General features: G+C 43.2%; 1 protein-coding gene across 3 annotated transcripts in view; it reads right to left on the reverse strand.

The window, feature by feature from the left end:
• LOC149289369 (PR domain zinc finger protein 5-like) overlaps positions 1-5550 on the reverse strand; it is a 51797-nt gene extending 46247 nt beyond the window's left edge. For all 3 annotated transcript variants that reach the window (XM_089490761.1, XM_089490759.1, XM_089490758.1), the window contains exons 1-2: positions 5458-5550; positions 3151-3234 (exon numbers count right to left, since the gene is read on the reverse strand). In XM_089490761.1, coding sequence (XP_089346887.1) covers positions 3151-3234; positions 5458-5550 — 177 coding nt within the window. The remainder of the gene's footprint in view (positions 1-3150; positions 3235-5457) is intronic.
• Between the last annotated feature and the right edge of the window lie 20740 nt (positions 5551-26290).

The raw sequence follows: 26290 nt of genomic DNA on the forward strand, positions 1-26290 counted from the left end.
GACAGAACACAACAACAAAAAATCCAAAATAACGCATTTCAAATAAGTAATACATTGATTTGCATTTTACTCAGTGAAATAATTATTTGCAAAACATGACTTAGTGGCAAAACCCTTGTTGGCAATCACAGAGGTCAGACGTTTCTTGTAGTTGGCCACCAGGTTTGCACACATCTCATCTTCAGATACCTCCTCAGATTTTGTGGGATTATGGTCTGGAGACTGGCTAGGCCACTCCACGACCTTAATGTGCTTCTTCTTCAGCCACTCCTTTGTTGTCTTGGCAGTGTGCTCTGGGTCATTGTCATGCTGGAATACCCAACCACGACCTATTGTAGACCTACCCAAGGCTGGAATGGGGTACAAGACCATCGCCAAGCAGCTTGGTGAGAAGGCGACAACAGTTGGTGCAATTATTCGCTAATTAAAGAAACTCAAAATAATTGTCAGTCTCTCTCGGTCAGGTGCTTCATGCAAGATCCCACTATGTGGAGTTTCAATAATCATGAGAATGGTGAGGAATCAGCCCAGAACTACAGAATCTTGTCAACGATCTCAAGGCAGCTGGGACAATAGTCACCAGCAAAACAAATTTATAGGGGAGGAAGAAATTGCAATGTGAATGTACTGAGGAGTAACAGGGGGTACTGGAGATTTGAAGAGAAGTTATATTAGAGTCAGAGATGTGATGGGCATTAAGTCTGTAAGTCATTGGAATGTATAAACTGATAGAAAGGAGTCAGTAGAGGTAGACATTGTGACATTTCAGTAAATGTTGTCCTTGTGCAGGCACTTTGCCTACCCTTGGGAGTCAGTTGGGAGTTTATTATTGTATATTATATACAGTTTATATGTGTTGTTTATCAACAAGTGAAATAAATGTGTGCACTGAAACTAAATATCAAGCATGATTTTTATCATCCTCTTGGGTGCAAGCCAAACCATATACAAGCTCTAAAACATATTTCAAGTGTATGTTGGAGGAATTATGTATATACAAACCCCTCTTGTTTGGTGTACAGTTCTGGAGACACTATCTCAAGAAGGATATTGGCATAATGGAGAGCAATCAGGGAAGGGCTACCAAAACAGTGAATGGTTAGCAGGATAAAAATTATAAGGAAAGACTAAAGAATCTCAATATTTATAGCTCGGAGGAAAGAAGAGAGATGAGAAACATTTAAAAAGCGAAAGTACAGGATGGAAGGGCATAAAGCTATCCTGAATCTAGGGTAAGACCAAGGACCGATTAAGGTCTGAGTCTTTACATCAGGAAAATGGGCAGACAAGATGAACAGAATTGTTCTTGTGGGGCAACTGCTCCAGGCGACACTTTTGAAGGGACGGCACTTTGCTGCCCCAAGCCCTTTTATTTTTATTTTTTTTTAAAAGGAAGAGAGAGAGAGGGGCGCCGAGTGGTTTTCGCTTACCAAGTTGTCAGTACACGCTCGGCGCCCCTCTCTCCCCTCATCGAGCCCTCTAGCTCGGTCTCGGTGTCGGCTTGTAATGCTGAGCGCCAGAAGATGACGTCATTTCCGGAGCTCATCATTACAAGCCGGCACCGAGACCGAGCAGGGAGACTTGCCGCAGGACTGCTGCAAGGTAAGTACAAAGTGGGGGGGGGGGACAGGGTAGATAATAGGGAGTGAGGGAGAGTAAGGGTAGATAATAGGGAGGGAGAGTAAGGGTAGATAATGGGGGGGCGGCAGAGGAAGGGTAGATAATTAGGGGGGGCGGCCATTTTAAACTTCGCCCCAGGCGGCATTATGCTTGGGGTGGTTATCCTGCATGTTATGTTTAATAACCAACATAGTTTTTATTATTGATGCTGTCGTGTTCTGGCAGACAAGCTTTGATGTCTTGCCCAAAATATTGCATTAAAGTCTTTTTTGGTTTGTTTTCTTTAATTCCTAAATTTGGCTAAATATTTGCCCTTGCAATTAACCATTTAACATGGGTCTGAGTGGGGCATATTGTATCTAAATAGATAAGATACACACACAGAGAGCATATCCTTATATTATTTAGGAAATGCATGGCCTCTTGATTCTATTCTAAGCAGTTCAGAAAACCGATGGGAAATTTCATTTCAATGAGAGAGAAAAAAATCTTATTACCTTTGATACAATTTAAAAAAAAAACAATAATTCTAGAGAGCGAGTGAATATTGGCCATATTTTATTTAATAATATAAATTGCCCAAATTATCTTAGCTTCAGAATAAATATCTCACACAAAGAAATATAAAATAATATTTTTTTCAGACTTAATAAAAACAATACGGTTTTTTCCTAAGTTATGCGCATAAAAGAAAACAAAAACAAGAAAAAAATTATAAAAAGCAAAGCTTCCTGATTGATAGCATTTTATATCATTAAAACAAATATATGGCTGTCAGCTGATGTGGACTTTGCAATTGATTTTCTAGTAAGTATCAAGTTATGTCTAAGATGTATTTTTAAAAACATGGAAATTATTTATCAGAGTGAGAAGAAAATATAGAAATATTATAATATCAGTCCTATTCTGCTCACCTCTGAAACACGTTGAGTGGGCTAAAGTAATATTTTCAAACTAAATAAAGGCTGCTAGAAACCGCAAAAGATGTCCACCCCAAAAAATACCCCATAATCATATAGCAAGCAAAAAAAAAGATAAGCGCTAAAAAAAAAAAAAGTCTCAACCCAATGTGTGGTGAAAGTAAATATAACAATGATAATGAACATAAAAATGTAATAATTACTTATAGAATAATGTTAACGAATAAATAAAAATATACACAAAATATAAGAAATCCGCAAAATCAATGGAATCCAAAAACAGGACTTTCTCAAGATTTCTTTGTATATTTTGTGTATATTTTTATTTATTCATTACCATTATACGTAATGATCAAATTTTTATGTTTATTATCAGTGTTATATTTACTATCACCAGACACTGGGTTGAAACTGTTTTTTTTTTGTTTGTTTTTTAGCGCTGGCCTCTTTTTTGTGTTTCTTTGCTATTTCAATGCAGTTTTGGGGTCAACATTAAAAAGACGGAAGAAATGTCAGTCTAGAATACCAGCAGGAATCTAAAACTATGGACTGGCACTTAAAATCCATGACTAGTAGATGGTTTATATATAGAAATAACTAAGCTTCTTACCTCCCACATTAGTCTGTTATCCATGTTTTCATCCACTTCATTAGGTATCCGCTTTTCACCAGCAAAAGGACCAAACTTTTCCCCCTAATAAATGAAATATATATCTTTTGAATGTCACTCACACTTTATAAAGTCACCTTAAAGGGTGGTTTCATTATTAGTATATTAAAAGTTTTTTGGGTTTAACACTTCTAATTTTTACATAATATATCTTCAGATGGCTATATTAACTATTTGTACGCGCTATCATAGTCCAATCTAATAGACAAACACTGTGACCTTCATTAAAGTCTACGAAAGAACAGACTTCATTAGCATTGCCATAAAGAATCAGCACAGTGTGGTGATTGAGCAGGAAAAGTCACCAAATAAGTCACATGACCAACGACAATGGCAGCCTCCGGGTCTGAGGATAAAGGAAGTTTATTGGAACAGAATGTGATAAAACCATGTTTTAACCAATTCTAACCTACATTACTGCATATAGCACTGGGTTTTGTGGTCAGAGAGAATAATATTTGCCCATGGGGGAAAAGGCTGTGTACTTACTGACTGCATCTCTTATGCAGTAAAGAGTAATGAGATATTTTACAAAAGGGAACTTGTACGGTAGTCAAAAATGGTTCAATTACATGACTTATTTAAATGTGCTGTATCAACCTCATTTAATGTTCTTATCATTGTACGCAGGAACGCGGCAATGGCACACATAATAAAGGCAGATGCCGCGTTACAACCTGCGCACCCATTATTTTGGGCTATGGATCCGTACTGAAGCATCTTTGCATCTTGATAAATAACCTCATTGCTACACCGGTACATCACACTCTAGTTAGGCCTGCGGCTCTATGAACAGTTGTCTTGGGTCAGGTAACAAGATGTCCCATTGCAAGATCCCTAATCTGTAAAAATAATGGCTATGTGCTTATTGTTGACCATATGCCATTTTTTACTGGCCTTTATATAATATTAGCGAAGGGTAAACCCTAATAGAGCTACTAAGATGTTTATCCTTAAAACACCTCCAAGTGCTGCTTGTGAAGAATTTTCTGATCCAAACTACCACTGCGGACATAACTATGAATCAATCACACCAGGGATACCTCTGACACTAATACAATGAGAGGGGATGGATATATATATATATATATATATATATATATATATATATATATATATATATATATATATATATATATATATAGGTCAGCGAGTTAAAAGACAGAAGAGCAATTATTTTAAGACTAGTTGTAGAAATAATTATTGTGATAGGGTCATATCCCACAGCACAGGTTCAAATAAGTGGGTCAACCACATAGAAAAAAAAAAACAGTACCAGAAATAGAGCATCGAAGTCTCATATGATGTGACGGCAGATATGAACCATTCGGCCCATCTAGGTCAGGGGCGGGCTGGGCCGTTGGGTGCTGATGCCGCCGGCCGGCGCTACTTTAATACTTTTTTTTTAAAATTTAATACGGCAAGCCGGATCGGCTATTAAATGAAAAAAAAAAATAGTATTAAAGCAGCGCCGGCCAGCGGCATCAGCACCCAGCGGCCGTACGCGATGGCCCGCCAAGTGATGGGAGCAGCGTGAGGGGTGAAAGCTCCGCCCCCTCGCACTCACCTTTCACGGAGCCAGCCACTTCACTTGACTTGCCCCCCAGGCCTTAGGCTGCCAGCCCTCCCCTGATCTAGGTTGTTTCTTCCTGCCTTAAAGACTCAGACCTTAATCTTGTCTTAGACTCGGGGTAAGCTTTATGCCTGCCCCATGTATGTTTAAATTCCTTCACTGTAATAGCCACTACCACTTCTGCATGGGTACCATTCCACTTATCTACCACCCTCTCAGTAAAGCATACGTACATGACATCTAATGCCCTTTGGCTTTTTGGTTTATAAGCAAGGAGAGAGAGACATATTTAAACAGTAACAGAGGAAGGAGGAATACTCTATTTTCTTTTATTATAACTTAAGCTCCATTAACCCACTAAGTGCCAGAGTGACTGCAGAACACATAGACCGTGTGAGACCTCTTAAAAGGGACTCCTGTGGTGCAAATATGAACGTACAGCAGCCCCAGGTCCCCTCCACATTCCAGCCCCGAGTGCTCCTCGTGTTAAGCCTGTGGAGAGTGTGTAGACGTGGCATCTCCCCACCCGGCTGCAGCTGCACAGCTCTCCCATCCAAGGGCACAGCTCTCCCGTACACGGGCACACCGACACTGAGTGCTGGGAGTGGGAGCGCGCAAACAGCCCTCCGATCCCATCGTAACACCCGCTTCCGCTGCTATTTAATCGGACAAACCTTTTTCACTCGCCTGCTGGTGTACAGCCCCATCCCGTCTTGGACTTGGGAAGACTTCAGGGAAAATCTGTCTGGCACGTACATGCCCAGCATGTTTATGGCTTTGCTTTTAATGCCTTAACACGGGCTGCATGGAGACGGATTGGGGCGGGTGTTTATGTCATGTTGGGGTAACGCGGACTGCATAGGGGTACAGCAGGCTCCATGTCAGCCCGGGCTCCCGTACGGGCAGCGGCAACCAAACAAGGAGGGGTTAAAGCTGACTTCCTATTGGCTAGAAGTCTGGCTCGTCCCAAATCTATGCAGCATTCCGAGAAGAACGTTCGCTTTCCGTGCCCGGAGAGCAGTGATTTCATCGCGTCTGCTGTGTGCGCTTAATCATTTCCCTCCATGAGACTGGGCGACATATATCGCCTTTCACAAGCAATAAAAACTAATGCCACTCACTTCGGTGTCGATAGGGTGTGGACGCTACTTGGCGAGAGGTGAACGACGCCTCTGGTTAACAGCAACGGCCAACTGACATGTTTACAGTAAGAAATAGTTCTTACTGTAAACCCCTATCCAATAGCCAAAATACTTAAGCAGATCCAGTAACCATAGGCCGATCCAATAACTACAAGCAGATCCAAGACCAATAGGCAGATCCAGTAATCATAGGCAGATCCAATAACTACATGCAGATCCAAGAACCATAGGTAGATCTTATAACCATAGGCAGATCCAAGAGCCATAGGCAGATCCAGTAACCATAGGCAGATCCAATAACTACATGCAGATCCAAGAACCATAGGCAGATTTAATAACCATAGGTAGATCCAAGAAGCATAGGTAGATCTAAGAACTATATGCAGATCCAAGAAGCATAGGCAGATCCAGTAACCATAGGCAGATACAAAAACTATATGTAGACCCAAGAACCATATACAGATCCAATAAACCATAGGCAGATCCACTAAACATGGGCAGATCCAGGAGCCATCTTGGCGAGAGGTGAGCAACGCCTCTGGTTAACAGCAAGGGCCAACTGACATGTTTTGACTAGGGGAGAAATAGATCTTGCAGATCCAAGAACCTACATATGGAGCATTCACGCCTCCTTTGGCTATGGGACCTGTGGAAAACGTACTAGATCATGAACAAAACTGTTAATTGAAGGCGACTTGTGAAATTATAGCATCATATAGTTGACACAAGAATAAGGTGGTGTAATATAATAATTATTATTATTATTATCCTTTATTTATATAGCGCCAACAGTTTACGCATTTCCTGAGGCAGCAGGGTTTCGGATTGAGGGTCTGCAGCCCTTTAGATAAAAGTAACAAACATGTCAGAAATAAAAAGTTAAAATAGAAAAAGGCTCCAGGCACTCATGGGTTCCATCAGGCAGATTTATTGGAAGAGACGACCAACAACGTTTCGACCTCACGATGAGGTCTTTATCAAGTTGGTGACTTGAGAAATAAAAAGTTGACATGCCAACAGCTTAATTCGGGTATATATATGCTATATGACCAAAACTATGTAGACACCCCTCCTCAGGTGCATAAAATCAAGCCCATGGACATGCACTCTCCATAGTCAAACACTGGCAGTACAATGAATCCTACTGAAGAGCTCAGTAACGTTAAATGTGACATTGACAGAGGATGCCACCTTTGCCACAAGTCAATTTGTGAAACGTCTGCCCTGCTAGATCTGCCCCTGTACACTGTCAGTGCTATTAAAACAGCTCAGCTACAATCAGGGGAGGGCTGGCAGCCTAAGGCCTGGGGGGCAAGTCAAGTCAAGTGGCCCATTGCACCACCGAATCAGCCCACCATACATGTCCGTCTTTTCCTGATTTTCTAACGCATATTGATGTAATAAAGCAAGACAAATGTGATTCAAATGTGGTTTAACATATTTAAATTTAATAGCAACAAAGGGTGATAAAAAAGCAAAACCTATGGCTTTAACAAATGAAAGCAATGTACTTAAAGGAAATGTGCCAATAGAGGCCAAAAATAATGTTCTGTATACAACTCTTAAAATATGTGATCAAACAGTCAACAAAGACCTCATCAAGGGAGAACTTTCACGTATAATCTCCAGTACATATCTAGTGAGCCAGACAAATGCAATAGAGTTGTGCAGTGTAACTTCTGTAACATACTGCTGCAATGGACTGCACTCTCTATAATGCTCAGCCAGACTGGAGTCAAGCTATCAGACACTTTCAAATCAGTGGTCATGCCATCAGACGCTTTTTCTTTAGATTAGCAAAAGGTGCATTAGACCTGGAAATGTGATAATAATCATATAATGTTACAATTTTTAGTGGATTTTGCAGAGTTCTCACACAAATATATCTCCCTGCAAAATTAGATATGTTTATTAAATTAAAGGTAAATATCCGCTCATATCATAACATTTCTGCATATATTACAAAATTCCACCGTTGGACCAACACATTTACACTGCACATATCTCACATACACACCCCTATATAATATCTTACAATATGGTGCATTTTTACTGTGGAAATTTAAAGCTATAGCCCCCCAAATATCAGCGCAGTACTTGATAAATGTCATATTTCAACATTCTACATGGGGTTAAAAAAAATTCCCCCATTGGACCAATACAGTTCCACTGCACATATCTCAAACACATGCCCCTCTATTATTTCTGAGAATATGGTGCATTTTTACTGTGGAAATTTAAAGCTATAGCGCCCCAAATATCAGCCCAGTAGACAGCAACTGCCATTTTTCAACATTCTACAGGGGGTTAAAAAAAAATTCCCCATTGGACCAATACAGTTACACTGCAGATATCTCAACCAAGTGCCCCTCTATTATTTCTGAGAATGTTGGTCCAATGGGGGAATTTTTTTTTTTATTTTTTTTTCAAGTCTCCGTTTAATAAAAGATCAGGTATACAACAGTGTGTTACATCCGAAAACATACCAAAAGGCACAGGTATAGTACAGAAGCACAATGCACTGCAAAATAAATCACGATGAATCAATGGTCATAGGCAAACGACATATCGGTTCACAGGGCGATAATCATGCATGACAGAGAGCATCGTGACACGGAACGAAAGGGAGAAGTATGCAAAAGTACATAGTGTGGAGCAGAGGTGCTCAATAGACAGGTTAGATAAGTGGAGATCAGTGTCCAACAAAGACCCCCTCAACACAATGCGTATGGTAAAAAGGCACATAAGTAAGCACACGGAAATGTCCGTACGGAGAGAGCAAACAAAAACAAACAAAACAAAATCATGAACACAACATAAAAATCAGAGTCAGATGGCGCGTGTCGCTACAACCACATAACACCTAAGTGCTAGCGAAGCAGCCGAGGGACACAAAGAGAGGGGAACACCCAGAGCAGGGAAGGGTGAGCCGCGCAAACGGACCCAGGGGTGGCAAACCCACACGATCGAAGGGGCCCCTCAGGCGGACTGTAAAAGAGCAGGAAAGCGCGGGGAAGAGGTGAGCTCCTTCCACCAGAACCAGCGCCTGATGAACAAATATTCCTTGCCCCTGGAGGCCCACACCAACTCCTCCATGTGGGCAATAAAGTTCATCCTGCTGACCCAAGCCTGGATCGGCGGAGTGTCACGGCTTCTCCAAAAACGGGGGATAACAGCTTTGGCCGCACTTAATATATGGTACGTCACTGAGTGTCTATAAACAGCGACCGGGAGCGATGTATGGTGCAAGAGAGCCGCCTCGGGGGTCAGCACATAATGAGGGTCATTTACTTCCCGAATCACCCCTTCCACTAGCCTCCAAAAGGGGGTAACCAAGGGGCAAGACCACCAAATATGTAAAATAGTGCCAGGGCCCGTCTCACACCTCCAACAACAGTCCGGGACATCCGGGAGGAATTAATGTAAAGCGTGTGGGGTGCGATACCACCGAATCAATAACTTGTAGGAGGTTTCCTGGATTCTACTTGAGATAGCGCCCTTATGAACCAACTGAATAATCTTATCCCATACCTCATCCCCGGAGAGAGCCGGGAGATCCCGTTCCCAAAGGGCCAGGAAATACGGCTTAGAGGAGCACTCAAGAGTAAGGAGGATGGAGTACAGTGTGGAAACCAGGTGGGGCGGCTCAGACTTAGAGGTGCACAGGCGTTCAAATTCCGTCAGAGGTCTGCGGTAACTCATCAAGCACGGTAAGGAAGCAATAAAGTGGCGCATTTGGGCATAAAAAAAGGTGTCTTGCGGGCGCGGCCGAGACGCCCCTAACAGAGTCTGCAACGGTTTGACTGAGTCCGAGTCAGAAATATGATAGAAACGCAAAATACCGGAAACTAAAGGAGAAAACGGTCTAGTCCTGCCTGTTCTGTAGCCAGGGGCAAAGGCAGGATTGTCAGAGATGGGGAAGAGAGGGCTAGTGGAGGACGTCAAAGAACCCTTGGACATGTATTTCCGGAGGATCCGCATAGTCGGGGAAATGGTGCAATGTTTAAGGCGAGCGGTGGGCCGGGAGGGGGTGGACAGCCACGGATAAGAGTGTATGGGGTGCGGGAGAGCGTCCTCCTCCAGTGCCACCCACTGCTTAGGAGCCCTAATAGTCCACTCAACCACACGACGCAGATGAGCCGCATGGTAATACAACTCCAAGTGTGGGACACCCAGGCCTCCCAGGAGCTTAGGACGAACCAGATGGGAAAAAGCGAGGCGATGGTGTCCAGACGACCAAATGTACTTCAAAAAGACTCGGTGGCATTGCTTAAAATAATCCCTGGGAATAAAAATCGGTAGGGCATGAAAGAGGTACAGGAACCGTGGCAAGATGTTCATCTTAACGACGGCAACCCTCCCGAACCACGAAACATGCGGGAAGGCCCACTTACACAGGTCCTGAGAGACCCGCTGCAGGATGGGGACAAAATTCAATGAGAATAGCAGGGAGAGATCCGCAGGGAGTTGGAGGCCCAGGAATCGAAGGGACGAGCCGCACCATTTAATGGGAAACCGAGATCTTAACTCCCGTTTAGTAGAGTCCGCCAGGTGGACCCCCAATATCTCCGACTTACCCAAGTTTATCTTATAATTAGAAAATGCTTGGTACGTCTCCAGTTCCTGGAGGAAAAAGGGCAGGGATGTAAGGGGAGCAGACAGGATCCCCAACATATCATCCGCGAATAAGGCCAATTTATGCTCCACCCCCGAAACTAACATTCCAGAGATACCAGGATTGGCTCTAATAGCATTGGCCAAAGGTTCCATGCTTAGCGCGAACAGGAGGGGGGACAGTGGACAACCCTGACGAGTACCATTGGCCAAGAAAAACGGGTCCGAAAGAAAGCCATTAATCTTGACCCTGGCAGAGGGGTTAAAATAGAGTACTGAGACCCAGTTACAAAAAGTCGCACCCAGGCCCAAGCTGCGCAGCACTTGGAAGAGATAGGGCCACGAGACCCTATCGAACGCCTTCTCAGCGTCCGTAGAGACCAGAGCCAGCGGGGTATGAAGGCGCCCAGCCCGGTCAAGAACGTCAAGGACTCTGGTGGTGTTATCCCTCGCCTCCCGCCCCGGAACAAAACCAACCTGGTCCAGATGGATGAGCGACGGTACAAGGGGCCCCAAACGAGTAGCAAGAATCTTGGCCAATAATTTAATGTCAGTGTTGAGCAATGAGATGGGACGATAGCTTTCGCAAAGGTCAGCCGCCTTACCCGGCTTCAGTATAACAGTAACATGGGCCGTGTTGGTATGCGGGTCAAAGTGATCCCCATCAGCCATGCCATTAAACAAGGTAACCAAATGGGGGGCTAAAGTGGCAACAAACTGTTTATAGTATGCTTTCGTAAGTCCATCAGGACCAGGACTCTTGCCATTAGGGAGAGATTTAATGGCCGCCACCACCTCAGCAAGGTCAATCGGGGTATCCAAAAGCGCAGCATCCGACGGGGAAACATGTTTCGTTAAATATTTAGCCAAATACTGCCGCAGGGAATCCCGAAAGGACGGCGCCAAGCCCGGAGCTGGAGGCAGGTTGTACAGGGATGCATAAAAATCGCGGAAGCAAGCTGCTATGTCAGGGGTGGAGTGGCGGGCGGCACCGGAACGATCCCGGACCTTCGGTATAAAGGACTGAGCCCGCTTGGCACGAAGGGCCCTAGCAAGCAACTTACCCGCCTTGTCCCCAGATTCATAGAAGTGACTACGGGTTAGGAGATAAAGTCGCCTGGACTGACTATCCACCAGGGACGCCAACCTCTCTCGCAAAGCAACCAACTGAACCAGGAGTGCAGGGTTTAAGGTGAGTTTATGCCCAGAGTCCAAACGAGCTATCTCATTAGTAAGACGCATGATTTCACCCAAACGGATGCGCTTAACAGTAGCCCCCATTTGAATTAGCCGCCCCCGTATCACCGACTTATGGGCCTCCCAAACAGTGGAAAAGGGCAGATGGGCAGAAACATTCTCCGAGAAATATTGCTTGAGGTCCTTATCAAGAATTTGAACATGGGCAGGCGTGGAAAGCAAGGACTCATTAAGTCTCCAACACCAGGAGCGGGGGGGGAGACACTTAAAGGAGAGAGTAACATGGACCGGGGCATGGTCACTTATAGTGATGGGACCCACACTGGAGGAGGACAACATAGGTAAATGATGGTGAGACACGAAAATAGTATCAATCCTCGTATAACGAGAATGTAAAGGGGAAAAATACGTGTAATCCCTAGTAGAGGGATTTTGGACACGCCACGCGTCCACTAACTGTATAGCGTGAAGGGCCCGTTTAACCCGGGCGATGCGCGAATAGGAGATGCACGACCGTCCCGAGGAGCTGTCCAGTCGCGGGTCCAACGTCATATTAAAGTCACCACCCAACAAGGAGATCCCCTCCTGAAAATCAGCTAATTTGTGGAGGGCAGAAACCAGAAACCGCGTTTGATCACGATTGGGGGCATAAACACAGGCCAGGGTAACCATTTGGGTGGCAACAAAACCTTTAATGAAGAGGCATCTACCCTCCTGATCCCTCCAGGTGTCAACATGCTGAAACGGCAGGGATTTATGGAGTAATATAGCGACCCCCTTAGTTTTGGAATCCGGGGAGCTAGACGTGTAGAGGAGAGGAAAGTGTTGAGAATATAATTTGGGTTCCCTCCCGGCCCTGAAGTGGGTCTCCTGAATAAAGGCGACCTTAGATTTATCAGACCGCAAGAAGCGAATCAGTTGAGAGCGACGCTCCGGCTTATTAAGGCCCCGAACATTAAGGGTAGTAAACCTCACTTTATTCGATTGCATGAGTGTGACACCTAGAGAGACAGCAGAAGAGTGAGCAGAGGACACGCGCCATCAAGACAACAAAATCCATACAAATATAAACACAAGAACCATAAAACATAACAAAGCGTGGACAAGCCACGAGGCAGGCACCAACACGAAGAGTGCCTAGCAACAGGAGAGCCATAACGTCCAAACAATGGACAAAACCAAAGGCCTGGTACACAAGGAACCAGGATGGTCAGCTCAGGGAGCAGAGACAGCAGAAACAACACAGAAAGAAAAATAAACAATTACAAACCAATAAAAAAAAGGGGAAAATTATAGCAGGCACCATGGCCCACCGCATACCAGAAATATGACAAGGGAGGAAAGAAACCAAAACGGCGTAAGAATAGGCAAAAATAGGCAAATATAGGCAAATAAATGGGGATAAAACAAGTAAATGTGTAGAGGCATGTGTGGCCACCAAGGACCGTGGAATGCGCAACCGTGTGCTACAGACACCCAACCCGCCACTGGCAGGTGAGCGCTACGCTAGCAAAAGAGAAACCATGACAGGAGCCGGGAGCAAAAAGAAAGGAGAAGGGAAAGGCTTCCCGACCGCCATGGCTAGAAAGAAAAACGACTCCCGGAGGAGGAGAAGGGAGCAACAGAAAAGACCGACAGACACGGAGGGCTAACGAACAGAAGCGCAAAAGCGGATAAGTGTGTGCGAGGCAAACAGTCAAATAGCCCAGGGCCACAAAGTAGCTACCTAGCATGGTACACAGCCTATTGCCCTGGCAAAGGTTGTGGAGGAAAAAGAAAGCCACTACAGGAGTCGGTAGCAGAAAGAAAAAAGGAAAAGGCTTCCCGACCGTAGTGGCTAGGCAGGAAAAAGACTCCCGAAGGAGGAGAAAGGACGCAACAAAGACTGACAACTCAAACACAAAAAGGGGCTAACAGGGATGCGGAAGAGTGTATTCGAGCACGGGCTAACCCGGAAACCGGAGACCAAGGGAAGCGCTGCGGGGAAAACTCACAACCCGCCATCCAGGAAGGCCCTCAAAGGAAAGAGGGAGCCATGACAGAGATCGGTTGAGAAAAGAAAGGAAAAGAAAAAGGCGTCCCGATCGTCATGACTAGGAAAGAAAAAAACCCCAAAGGAGGAGAAAGAGCGCGGCAGGGACAAAAAGCAAAATAAAAGCTACCAAAGCGGAAAACAATAGGGGAGCCGTAAAGGCGAGGGACCCCCAATACTACACATCGAGTCCCGGTAAGCAAGAGCCCTGCGAGGCAAGACCAGGTACACGGCAAATAAAAGCACAAAACAATAAGAATAATAAAATAACAAAAAAGAGAGAAGCCAAAGCAAAGATAAACACAAGGAAGGGTCGACCCTCGCATGAACCCGACAAACAGTGCAAGTACCGGACAAGCCAGTACCAACAACGTCCGCAAGGAGAGAGAGGGAACACACGGGTAGTCCATGAGCGGTAGCCAACCGCAGAAGAGCCTAAAGTCATCCAGGACGATAGGGAGCGGCGATGTGCAGCCAGAGGTCAACCCTCGAAGCGGAGCCGGGCGATGAGAAGACGTGAAGGAGTCCAGGGAAGCGCCAGCAAAAAGTCCCGTGAAGAACAGCAAGGTAAGCTTACAGCGTAATCATGGAGAGCATCATTCCGGTCTGGATTTACGGCGCCTCTGGGGTCTGGCTGACCAGTCACGCGAGGAGACGCTCAATTTGGGCGGGAGAGGGAAGGAAAATTCCCAATCAGGAATAGCGACAGCAGGTAGGCCCAGCTTCTCAAGGAGGTCCGGTACATCCTCAGCCCGACGGACGATAAAGCGGTCCGGTCCCTTGCGAACCATCAGGGAGAACGGGAAGCCCCACTGGTAGGGGATGGCGGCATCCCGGAGGGCAGATGTAAGAGGCCTGAGCATCCGACGATACTGAAGGGTGATGGGAGACAGGTCGGGAAAGATTTGTATAGCGTTACCATCCCAATCCAAAGAGCCGGCCTTGCGACACGCAGCAAGTATAGCGTCCTTCACAGCGTATTCCGTGAGACAGCACACTATATCCCTCGGCGGGCGACCATCAGGCTGTCTAGGGCGAAGTGCCCGGTGAATCCGGTCAAATTTAATTACCGTGTCATCCGGTTGTTGGAGCAGGCGGTTAAAAAGAGCACAGGTCACCGTAGTGATATCGGGCTGGGGGAATTTTTTTTAACCCCATGTAGAATGTTGAAAAATCCCATTAGCTGTCCACTGGGCTGATATTTGGGGAGCTATAGCTTTAAATTTTCACAGTAAAAATGCACCATATTCTCATAAATAATAGAAGGGGGTGTGCTTGAGATATGTGCAGTGTAAATATATTGGTCCAATGGGGGAATTTTTTTTAACCCTCTTTAGAATGTTGAAAAATGCCAGTTTCTGTATATTGGGCTGATATTTGGGGTGCTATAGCTTTAAATTTCCACAGTAAAAATGCACCATATTCTCAGAAATAATAGAGGGTTATGTGTTTGAGATATATACCATGTAACTGTATTGGTCCAATGGGGGAATTTTTTTTAACCCCATGTAGAATGTTGAAAAATGATGGTTGCTGTCTACTGGGCTGATATTTGGGGCACTGTATCTTTAAATTTCCACAGTAAAAATGCACTATATTCTCAGAAACAATAGAGGGGCATGTGTTTGAGATATCTGCAGTGTAACTGTATTGGTCCAATGGGGGAATTTTTTTTAACCCCATGTAGGATGTTGAAATATGCAGGTTGCTGTCTACTGGGCTGATATTTGGGGCGCTATAGCTTTAAATTTCCACAGTAAAAATGCACCATATTCTCAGAAATAATAGAGGGGTGTATGTTTGAGATATGTGCAGTGTAACTGTATTGGTCCAATGGGGGAATTTTTTTTAACCCTCAGTAGAATGTTGAAAAATGCCAGTTGCTGTCTACTGGGCTGATATTTGGGGTGCTATATCTTTAAATTTCCACAGTAAAAATGCACCATATTGTAAGATATTATATAGGGGTGTGTATGTGAGATATGTGCAGCGTAAATATATTGGTCCAATGGTGGAATTTTGTAATATATGCAGAAATGCTAGAAAATGTAATTTGCTGGATATGAGCGGATATTTAGCTTTAATTTGTTTAATAAACGTATGTAATTTTGCAGGGAGATATATTTGTGTGAGAACTCTGCATAATCCACTCAGAATTGTAACATTATATGATTATTATCACATTTCCAGGTCTAATGCACCTTTTGCTAATCTAAAGAAAAAGCGTCTGATGGCATGACCACTGATTTGAAAGTGTCTGATAGCTTGACTCCAGTCTCAGCCAGCATCATGAAAGACTATGCTGGCTGGGCATAATGAAGTCTGCAGTCAATACCAGATGATCATGGTGACTTCAAGTCCCATTATGCTCAGGCAGGAGAGTCTCCCATTATGCCAGATGAGCATCATGGGAAGTGTGGTCAAATAGCTGTAGGAAGGTATTACCGTATTGGCTGGGATATAGGCCGCCCCCGTATATAGGCCGCACCCTAAAAGTTTGAGATATGCTGCCACTGTCCTCCTCCCCCCTCGAGATATGCTGCCACTGTCCTCCTCCCCCTTCGAGATATGCTGCCACTGTCCGTCCCCCCCGAGATATGCTGCCACTCTGCCCCCCCCGACTTACCAGAGGAGACTCCCGGGTGTCTTGCGGGGCTGGCGGGGGACATCTACGCAATACGCGGAAGTTGTGTACGCGTATTGCGTAGATGTCCCCCGCCGGCCCCGCAAGACACCCGGGAGTCTCCTCTGGTAAGTCTTGGGGGCAGAGGTAAAGCTTAGACAACCTCCCGTGCCGGTACCCCCCCCCCCCGTGGAAAGTGCTGGCGGGGGAGGCTGTCTGAGCGTATCGGGGAGTAGGATGCAGGTCCCCTGCACCGCTGGGGGGGATCCGTATTCTAACCCTGCCCGGCGCCCGGGACTGCATGTCCTGGGCGTCGGGGGGAAAAGTGCGGCCTATATTCGAGCCAATTCGGTACTTTTTTAAAAAAAATCAGCCATAAGTAATAACATAGCAAAGCTGCCATCACTATACAGAGTATAGGCCTCCCCATCACTGGGAGGGACTGATTGGGGACAGAGGTGGCACTGGGGAGCTGAATGTGGACAGTAATGACATGGGGGGCTGAATGGGGACAGAGGTGACACTGGGGAGCTGAATGGGGACAGCAATGACATGGGGGCCAATGAAGAGAATGGCACAGTGAAGCAGCAGATGAGGAATGGTAACAGAGAAACATTAGTCTAGCTGGAGTGTTAAGGACAGATTGGAGAGGTGAAAGGCAGGAGAGAGGAGACCAGTTAGCAGGGAGTGGCAGTAATCCAGACAGGATATCATAAATTAATTCATATTTTGGTTGTTTCCTCTGTGAGGTATGGCCTAAGATGTTTTTTCAGGTGAAGGCAGCAAGATTTGCTGAGTGACTTGATGTGGGGATGAAGCAGACAGCAGGGTCAAGTTTGACAGGCAGTGAACTTGGTAAGCTGGTTGGATGGTGGACTTGTCAACAATAATAAGAGATATCTGGAATTGTGGACAGAGCAGATGGCAGGATAAGCATAAGCTCAGTCTTTGAGATGGTAGACTTCAGGTTATGCCACACCATCCATGATGCAATACCAGAAAGTTAGAGAGGAGAGTCAGAAGGGAGGATGATAGGTCAAGAGAAGAAATGTAGATTAAGGTGTTGTCAGCAGTAATGGAAGACAAAAGGAAGATATCAGTTTTTTAAGAGAAGTAGAGTAGAGGCCAAAGAACTGAGCCCTGGGGAACACCAAAAGGTAGCGGTAGGGGAGAGGAACAAGTTCCAGCAAGGGAGACACTAATGGTACAGTCAGATAGGTTGGATTTGAGCCAGGAAAGAGCTGTGTCACAGATGCCATCAGTGTGAAGGGTTTTTAGAAGGGGGAAGTCAATTGTGTTGAAGGCCACATTGGTCTTCTTTTTTGGCCAGTGGGAATCATGGGCCAGTTGGGGAGAGCCTCTGGTGTCCCCTTAACAGGTTGCTGTTTGGATAAAGTGGCCATGGGTGGCCATGCCTCATGCCACACTACCTTCCACGTACAATGCTGCCCCTCCCTACTTCTGGCCATACACCCCAACACATGTGTCCTGATTTGGACACCTGAAATGCTTCACGGTATATATTAGACCATCAATCAGTCTGAAATGTAAAAAACAGGCAAACTTCATGCATGCATCAGAAGTCCTATACTGTTTTTGAGGCTCATTTTGTAGAGTTCCTCTTTGCATCCTCAGAAGAAATTAATTTATCAATAAAAATATACTTAAGCTAGCTGAAATAATGATTTCATATAATAAGCAGTCATATCATATTATATTAAGTATAAATTCAATTAGAACATCAAGGGAGCATGGTAAATTGAACACATAGCAGAATAAGCATTCAAGGCACCAAATGATTGCATGGAAAAATTGTGGTTTATAGATTCAGATCAAATGTCACAAAATTTTGGATGGCATGAGGAACACAATCGTTTGGGCAATATTTACAGGTAGATTTGCCAACTGTTTTCGTAGAGGGGAAAAATTAACTCACACTATGCTTCTCTACTCCAAGTTCTCAATTAATATTAGCTTGGGCAGAGAAACTGGAGATCATGTTCATTTTTCATGCTTCAGCTTATGTCTGCTGTATTATATATTATGAAAAACATAATAAAACCATTAAATTTAATTTTCAAAAATCCATGGTTGCCCACTATGAAGCAATAAAACAGCACAATAAGGAATCATGGCTTATCTGATTAAACACATGGTAAGACATATGGTTCCTGAATAGGGATGTTACAAAAATCAATAGCGAGACTGTTGGGAATGTATCAAAGGGGAACTGTTCATTAATTAAGCCTGCAAATAACTTATTTTGAAGGCATCCATTGTATTTGATAGAACCACTTATTTTGGCAGTAAATTCCATACATTTATTCTTCTTACTGTAAAGAATCCAATTGTCTTTTTGTACTGTTAATGAACAGGTCACTGGAGAGGTCTTTATGTTGCCCCTGCACATATTTATGCAATGTTATAATAGCCCCGCTAACACGCCGTTGAACATATCCTGGGCATTGGAAAGCATGCATGAAAAGCAATTTTTGGGGATCAAATTGATTGTGAATAGGATGCATGAAATATGTCCATGAAATAAGTCACTGTAATGTGGGTTGTCTACTTTTTCAGAAACATATGGTTTTATAAGGGCCATCATTAATATTGATTGGACCCTGGGCAAGCATTTGCTGGGAGGGGTATTTAGTGCAGGGGGCATATGTATTTGCCGCACTGCCTCTGCAGAGACTATGAGAGTCAGTGTCATCTTCACTACTGTCGTCTTCACTACTGACCCTAAAGTGACTTTACATGAGATCCTTCACGCCACACACGCAAGGCAGGGGAGGAACATAATACTACGCTGATTGCATAGTAAATGAATGGTGGGGGTCTAGCAAGGGAGGCAAATAGAGGCACAAGTCACAATCCTCTCAGGTGTTGCGGGCTCAAGGGACAGCTGCTTCGGGCCCAGGGCTAGCCCAAGACATTGTGCTGCCTAGGTCCAATGCTGAAATGTGCCCCCCTACATACATTTTTCTCTCCTATCTTTTTATCTTTCTTTCTCTTTATCACTCTCTTTTCTCCCTACCTTTCCAATTTCTCATTTTCTCTCCCACTTTTCATTATCTCTCCCCTACTCATTATCTTTCAATCTCCTTTCTACTCATCTCTAATTGTTTATCTCCTTTCTCTGTATCACTCTATTTTATCTTCTACACTTCTGTATCTCATCCTTCTTGTTATCTCTCCCCTTTTCTTGGTATCTCTTCTCATTTTCCCCATTTCTCATCTTTTTCATTAGCCCCCCTTTTCATTATCTCCCCCCTTTCTCCCCATCTCTTATCTTTCTCATTATATTTCACTTCTTTATCTCTCCCCTTTCTCTCTCTCCTCATTATCTCTTCCCTATATCTTTGTCTTATCTTTCAAGTTTTTTACTGTCATCCCATCTCCTACCTTCCTTAAGTTCTGTGGTGGAAGCGTGAGGACCGTTCCTACAGATTTCTGTTTAAGTACTCTCATCGTGTAATGCCTTTTGTTGCCAAGGAGGTAAAGAGACAAACACATGTTTGTGTCCATTATCCTCTGGTCCTGCAGTTGACTTAAGCTGGGACCAAGCCACTAATGTCCAGTCTCTGCCATTCTAAAATAGGTTAATGTCTATGAGGCTAGTAAGCCAAGAACTTGCCTGGTTCCTGTTTCAACAGTACAAAAAATACAACAAAATAACAAAGTGTCACATCGATCAGATAATATCCCTCATTCACAGCAATGGTTGCATGAAATGTAATAACAGATGCTTTTAGCGATGTACCTAACCAAGGTGGTCCGTGTCTTTGCATAATATTGTGTGTAGAGGCATATTCTTGCAGAAGGTCAAAAATGAGATTCCTGGAATGGTATGACAAAACGTTACCATAACAATAATTTTTTAATTATCCATACTGCTCTCAAACACATTTGCCACACGGAAACCCCCTATAAATGTAATCAACACTGTCCAGTCTTAACCAAAACAAAGTCCTACTCACCAAAAGAGGATTTAATTAAATCTCCCTACGGAGATTGGAAGCACTTATAAAAGAGCTAAATTCGAGCTCACATTATTTAAATCACAGCAGCCCATGGGGCAATTAGTCACCGGCCCCAGTTGCTAATCATCTTGAGCACAAAAACAAAACCAGTTTTGCATTTACAACAATAAACAGGAAAAAGCATCATAGATAAACAAGCAGACATCACAGTAACAGGAAATATGCCACTTCAGAAAAGGTCAACACAACATTGAAAACATAAGAAACAGATGTGTCATAAATAAAGTTAATACATGTGATTGATGGGTCTAAAGTTTACTCGTGTCTTCACAGTTTAAAATTTGAAAGGGGATATGATTACTTAGCAGTAATAAAGATTGACAGCCTTTTTGTCCTGCTAATTGTTAATGATGCGGGCGACTATTTAAATAAATAAAAAGCTTGGGTAACTTAAGGGCAGAGCAAATCAACATTAAAATGTATAAGGTACATATAAAGTTAATGAGCAAGTGCATTGCTTTTGCGTCTTCAGATAACTTGTTTGGTCATTACATACTGTACCATTTTCCTGAATTATTTATTTTTAAAATACATTACTTTCCTGGACAACACAGCGCACATATATTATTTAACTGCATATCCATCTCATTCATGTGTACAAAAAGACAAACACTTTTAAAATAAGGATATATGTTTACCTAGATACTTTTGTAACTAGAGCTTGTGTATTCTCCATGGTTTTTTTTGCCGTTAAACCATTTTTGTGTTGACAAAGCCATGTATAGGTCGAAATGAAACATAACATTTTATTTTGTTGATAATAAACTTCTTTATTTATAAGGCAGTGTGGTCTGTAATTTTCAATTTTGGATATGTTCTGGGAAACATGTAGGTCTTCCTCGATCAGTTGCCAGGAAGTGCTTCTCCATAATGACTTTTTGAACGTACAGTATGTATGTATACAGTAGAAATACAAAAAGAAAAGAAAACACACAAACTTTGTATTTGGTTGGTGCCATCATTTGATATTAAATGTAGTTATATAGATACTATTGTGAATTTGCCTTGTGAAACTAGTAATACCGAAGCGACTCTTAACAACAACTTTAAACCTCCAAGAAGGCAGAAACTGATCCGGGATCCTCTAAGCACGTCTATTCAACTTTTGCCCTACTATGTAGCTGATGCACAAATTACAACGAGGGCTTTAAAACCCAGAACAAACCATACTGACATGACCTCAACACAAACCACATGGCAAGCCTCTGATGCTCAACCTGCCTGTCTCAAGTTAAAATCAAAGAAATAGATGATTTTCTTAAATCATTGTCATTTGTCACTAATAAAGAAAATTCTTTGATTAGATTAGGTAGACTGTGAACTTTTTCTTTCTTTATTAGGTAAATGCTTGATAACTGTCACTGCAATTACCTTTTTTTTGTTAGAAAAAATGTGCTGATGACTGCAGAATGTGGTGACAGTATAGTCTGTAACTTAGTTAATATCATGTTTTTTCTTCTTTGTGATAATATCCAGTGCATATTAATCATGTTTTATAGAGTAAAAAAGGAGAATAGCAATGAATTGCACCAGAACATTAATAGTTCTGCATTCTATGGAACTCTTTTCATGCATGTGAGATGGCAATCCCTTCTGCTTTCATATTCTTCTTTTAATTATTTTAATTCTGAGATCAAACAATGTATTCTGAGGTATTTGACCAGGGCAAGTCCTATGATGGGAATTGGATATTGGAAATTCTTAGTCCTGTTCTATGTCTATGTGACATACAGCATCCTGGATATTGGGGTTGATTCAACAAATTGACTAAATCAAGGATGAAATGTTTCAACATGAACATGCACACACCATGACACTCACAATAACACACACACTTCCAGACAATAGCACAACCAGAAACACTAACAAATGTACACAGACACTGAAATGAACACACCCAGAAACGCCTGGAAACTAACACAGACACTCAAGCTAACCCACTTGCAAACAGACACTCACACTAACACAACTGGACTAACATACCCAGACAGACACACTCTAATACCCCCAGATACACACACTAATATACCCACGCACACTAACAGACACACACGTACACTAACATATCCTGACACACACCCACTAACATACCATTGCACACACACTATCATACCCAGACACACACACTAACATACTCAGACACATTAACAAATACACATACACTGACATCCCCAGACAGACACTAACATACTCTCTGGGATTTCAGCTGTCTCAATAATTGTTCTCTCTGAGATCAGAGTTATTCTGGACCCCAGCCAACTAAAATCAGAAACATGAGTCTCTTCTGATGAATGTTGATAGGTGGTTTTACCATTCTCACAGTGCATATTTAGCTATAGATTGTTAGCCAGTGAGAGTAAAGAAGAAAATTTCCCCATTTTTTGAGGCACACTTAGAAATCGTGTTTTTTTCCCTCCTGGATCAACAGCAAGATTGATCTTGGTAGTTTTGTATCTTTTTCAAAATAAATTACTATGTTACTATGTAATGTTTTACACATTTGAAAGATAAAGGAAAACCTATAATAAGGTAAAACTGTTCTTTTAGCCTATAGCTATATTTTTTTAAATCATGTTAAAGTTTTTGCATGCCTTTATCCTAATGCAAATCAATAAAGGCAAGAGCTAACTTCACTTGACTTTGCAGAAAATTGTACAATATTAACAGCATTTTAAATACAAACAAGCTACATTTCATGCATTTATTATTAATTGTTATTAAGTTAGAATCTCATGTGTGTGGAGGGGAGAGAGGGTGAGGCTCACCTATGCAGGAACAGGCTCTCCTTGCAAACACCATTACCCTGAAAAGTCTCAACAGTAGCAAGACCACCCAAGCAGAAGCACATAGGCCAGAACACCAGGACTAAGTACTAGGGACAAGGCATACAAATGGTAAGATGGTCCAATGGTCAAGGACAGGTGGCAACAGTATCAGAACCGTTTAAACAGCTACTGATTGGGGCAGGCAGCAAATTGTGAGGTCAGGAGACAATCGAAAGGTCAAAAACCAGAGCCAGGAAAATATAAAGTGTACAAGGATCAAGATATAGGCAAATGGAAGCAGTGGGTAAGAACACACTACTACAGGGGTTGGCTATAGCTCTATAGCGGCAACAAATGATGTTTTGTGTGACCTTGCGCTCCTCCTCCTATTCTCCTATTCCCTATGCTGGCCATACATTATGCGTGCTGGATTGCAGAGACCAGCAAGGCGGCCTAGCGGAAAGAGGAGCTGCTGCATAGTCTGTTTCCGCTCCTCTCTTTCTCCATAAATCTATCTGCATTATTCTGGCCTTTCCGTGCAATTCCCACTTGTGGGAGAGGATATGCCCGGAGTCTCTGGCCCTTTTGTGGAAAATGATGTTTTGAACTGGGAGGTCTGGTGCACTGTGAAGTGGATGACGAAGAACAAGAAGAGGCAAGAGAAGAATCAGAGCTGAGAGAAAGGAGACACAGGGACACAGAAGCGATTGACAGAGAAGACATTGGGAGACATTGAAGGAGAGTGTGAATGAGAGTGTTTTAGGGAATGTGATTGAGAGTGAGTGAGTGAGAATATGGGAAAGTGTAAGAGAGCATGAGAGAATGAATGAGGGTGAGTTACAATGAATTTCATTTTTGAATGGAAAAAGCCCTCTGAATTTCATCTGAACTGAAATGGCAGGAAACAAAATTCATAGTCCGAAAACAAATGGACCAAAAAACGACGGAATCAGCATTGGAATACATCTTAACAGTGTCCAAAGTTCGTAAGAGTGGCGCCACAATCAATTTGGAAAAAACTGCTTAAAGGAGCACTCCAGCCCTAATTTCATGTTAATTCCCTGTTGCAGGCACTCTTTAGTTATCAGAGTTAGAAAATTAGTCTGATCTCCCCTCCAAAAGGTTGGAAAAAAAAAAAGTAAAATTAAAGTAAAATATAAAAAGAAAAGTAAATTGATAATTAGAACCCCAGTGATGTCATTCTTAGCGGTAACTGCAATATAAAAGGTGATCCCTTGGGTCTACATAGAAAAAACACTTTATAGCCCATAACTCCCCCCCCCCAAAAAAATAGTGCCTGCTCCTCCAAAACATTAAAAAAACCTAAGCATGATATATAGTGCTATACAGAGCTGGCCTTAGGCATTGTGGCGCCCTGTGCGGACTACTCCTCTGGCGCCCCCCCTAACTACTCCCCTCAAACTACCCCTCCCCTCTGCCCCTTCAAACTACCCCCCCTGCCCCTTCAAACTACCCCCCCCCTGCCCCTTCAAATACACCCCCCCCACACTTACCTTGTTGCCGGAGTCCTGCGGTTAGAGTAGGAGGCATCCGTCTTCTCGCTCTGCCGCGGTGCCGGCATCAACATGAAGTGACGGAGTCACGGAGAGTAAGGGGCGCCGAGCGAGAACCGAGCTGAGAACTTCACGAGCAACCGCTCGGCGCCCCTGCCCGGGACTTAGATTAAAGCATCGGGTTTTTTGTTTTTTTTTTTAAACTTTATTTAACATGAATGATGTTAAATAAAGTTTTTTTAAAAAAACAAAACAAAAAAAACCGATGTTTTAACCCATTAACGACAATTGCCGGTCCTGGCACGACACGGAAAAGCATGTGCTTTACGACAATTGACGTGCCAGGACCGGCACGTCTTTAAACGGGTGCAGAAAGCGATCTGTTTTCGCTTTCTGCACCCAAAAAACATTGCTGAATGCCTCGACCTCGAGGCATTCAGCAACGCCGCTATCGGAACGAAGGGGCCATCTCTGGCCCCTCCACGGGGCGTCAACATCCGCCATACTTTGTATGGCGGCGGACGCCCGTATTAAAAGCGTTTAGGAGGCGATCGACGATCGCCTCCTAAACTTAAATGGTGTCGCTGGAATGCCTCGATCAGGAGGCATCCAGCGACACCAAACACTTACCTTTCGATGGGCTGTGACCGCTCCGGAAAGCCAGCTTTCTAATCACAGTGTGATTAGTAAAAATAAATTAAAAAATAAAATAAAATTTATAATAATTAGAAAAAATATAGTAAAAAACTAGTAAAATGTAAAAATCATTTCCCACTGATGTCACTATCAGGGGAACCTCCAAGTTGAAAAAAAATGTTAAAATTTTTTTTTTAAAAAGACAAAAAAAAATAATATATATATAAAAAATATATTTTTGTGAGCAAGTCCTAAAATTAGCATATTAGCTTAAAACAATTCTCGCATGGAAAGAGTTAAAATACTGGCATATTAAATGCCCGTGGGGTGTCTACTTTTAAAAAAGGTATGATTTGATGGGGTAAATTGAATTGGCCAGGTTCAACAACGTCCCAATTAACACCGGGGGAAGGATGGCCACACACCTAATTTCCAATTAGAAAAATGCACACGTACCAAATGTGGCCTTTTAGTTCCCACAAAAATGACACACCCATGCATGTGGGATATCACTGCACTCAGGAGATGTTGCTGAACACATTATGGGGTGTCGTGTGACAGCGGCATATACCAGGAGCTGTAAATTCATACATAAAGTAGGTGTGTGTGGGAAAAATACACACACAAAAATACTACTGCAAACTTTGAAAACATGCTGGTGGTAAAATGTGTGCATGCAAAGAGTTAAAATACCAGCATTTAAAATACCCTGTGGTGTCTAGTTTTGAAAAATATATGGTTTTGTTGGGCACACTGAAATGGCCCGGCTCAAAGATGTACCAAATAGGGCATGGGCAGTGGATCCCCAAATGCCAAAGTTCAACATTGAAAAATGCGCATGCCCCAAATGTGGCCCTTTTGCCCCCAAACGGCCAGGCAAAATCCTTCATGTGAGGTATCGCTGTACTCAGGAGATGTTGCTGAACACATATTGGGGTGTT

This window comes from Sceloporus occidentalis, unplaced genomic scaffold (assembly GCF_023333645.1).
Source record: "Sceloporus occidentalis isolate IW3139 unplaced genomic scaffold, rSceOcc1.0.p SCAF_46, whole genome shotgun sequence".
NCBI classification, from domain to species: Eukaryota; Metazoa; Chordata; class Lepidosauria; order Squamata; family Phrynosomatidae; genus Sceloporus; species Sceloporus occidentalis.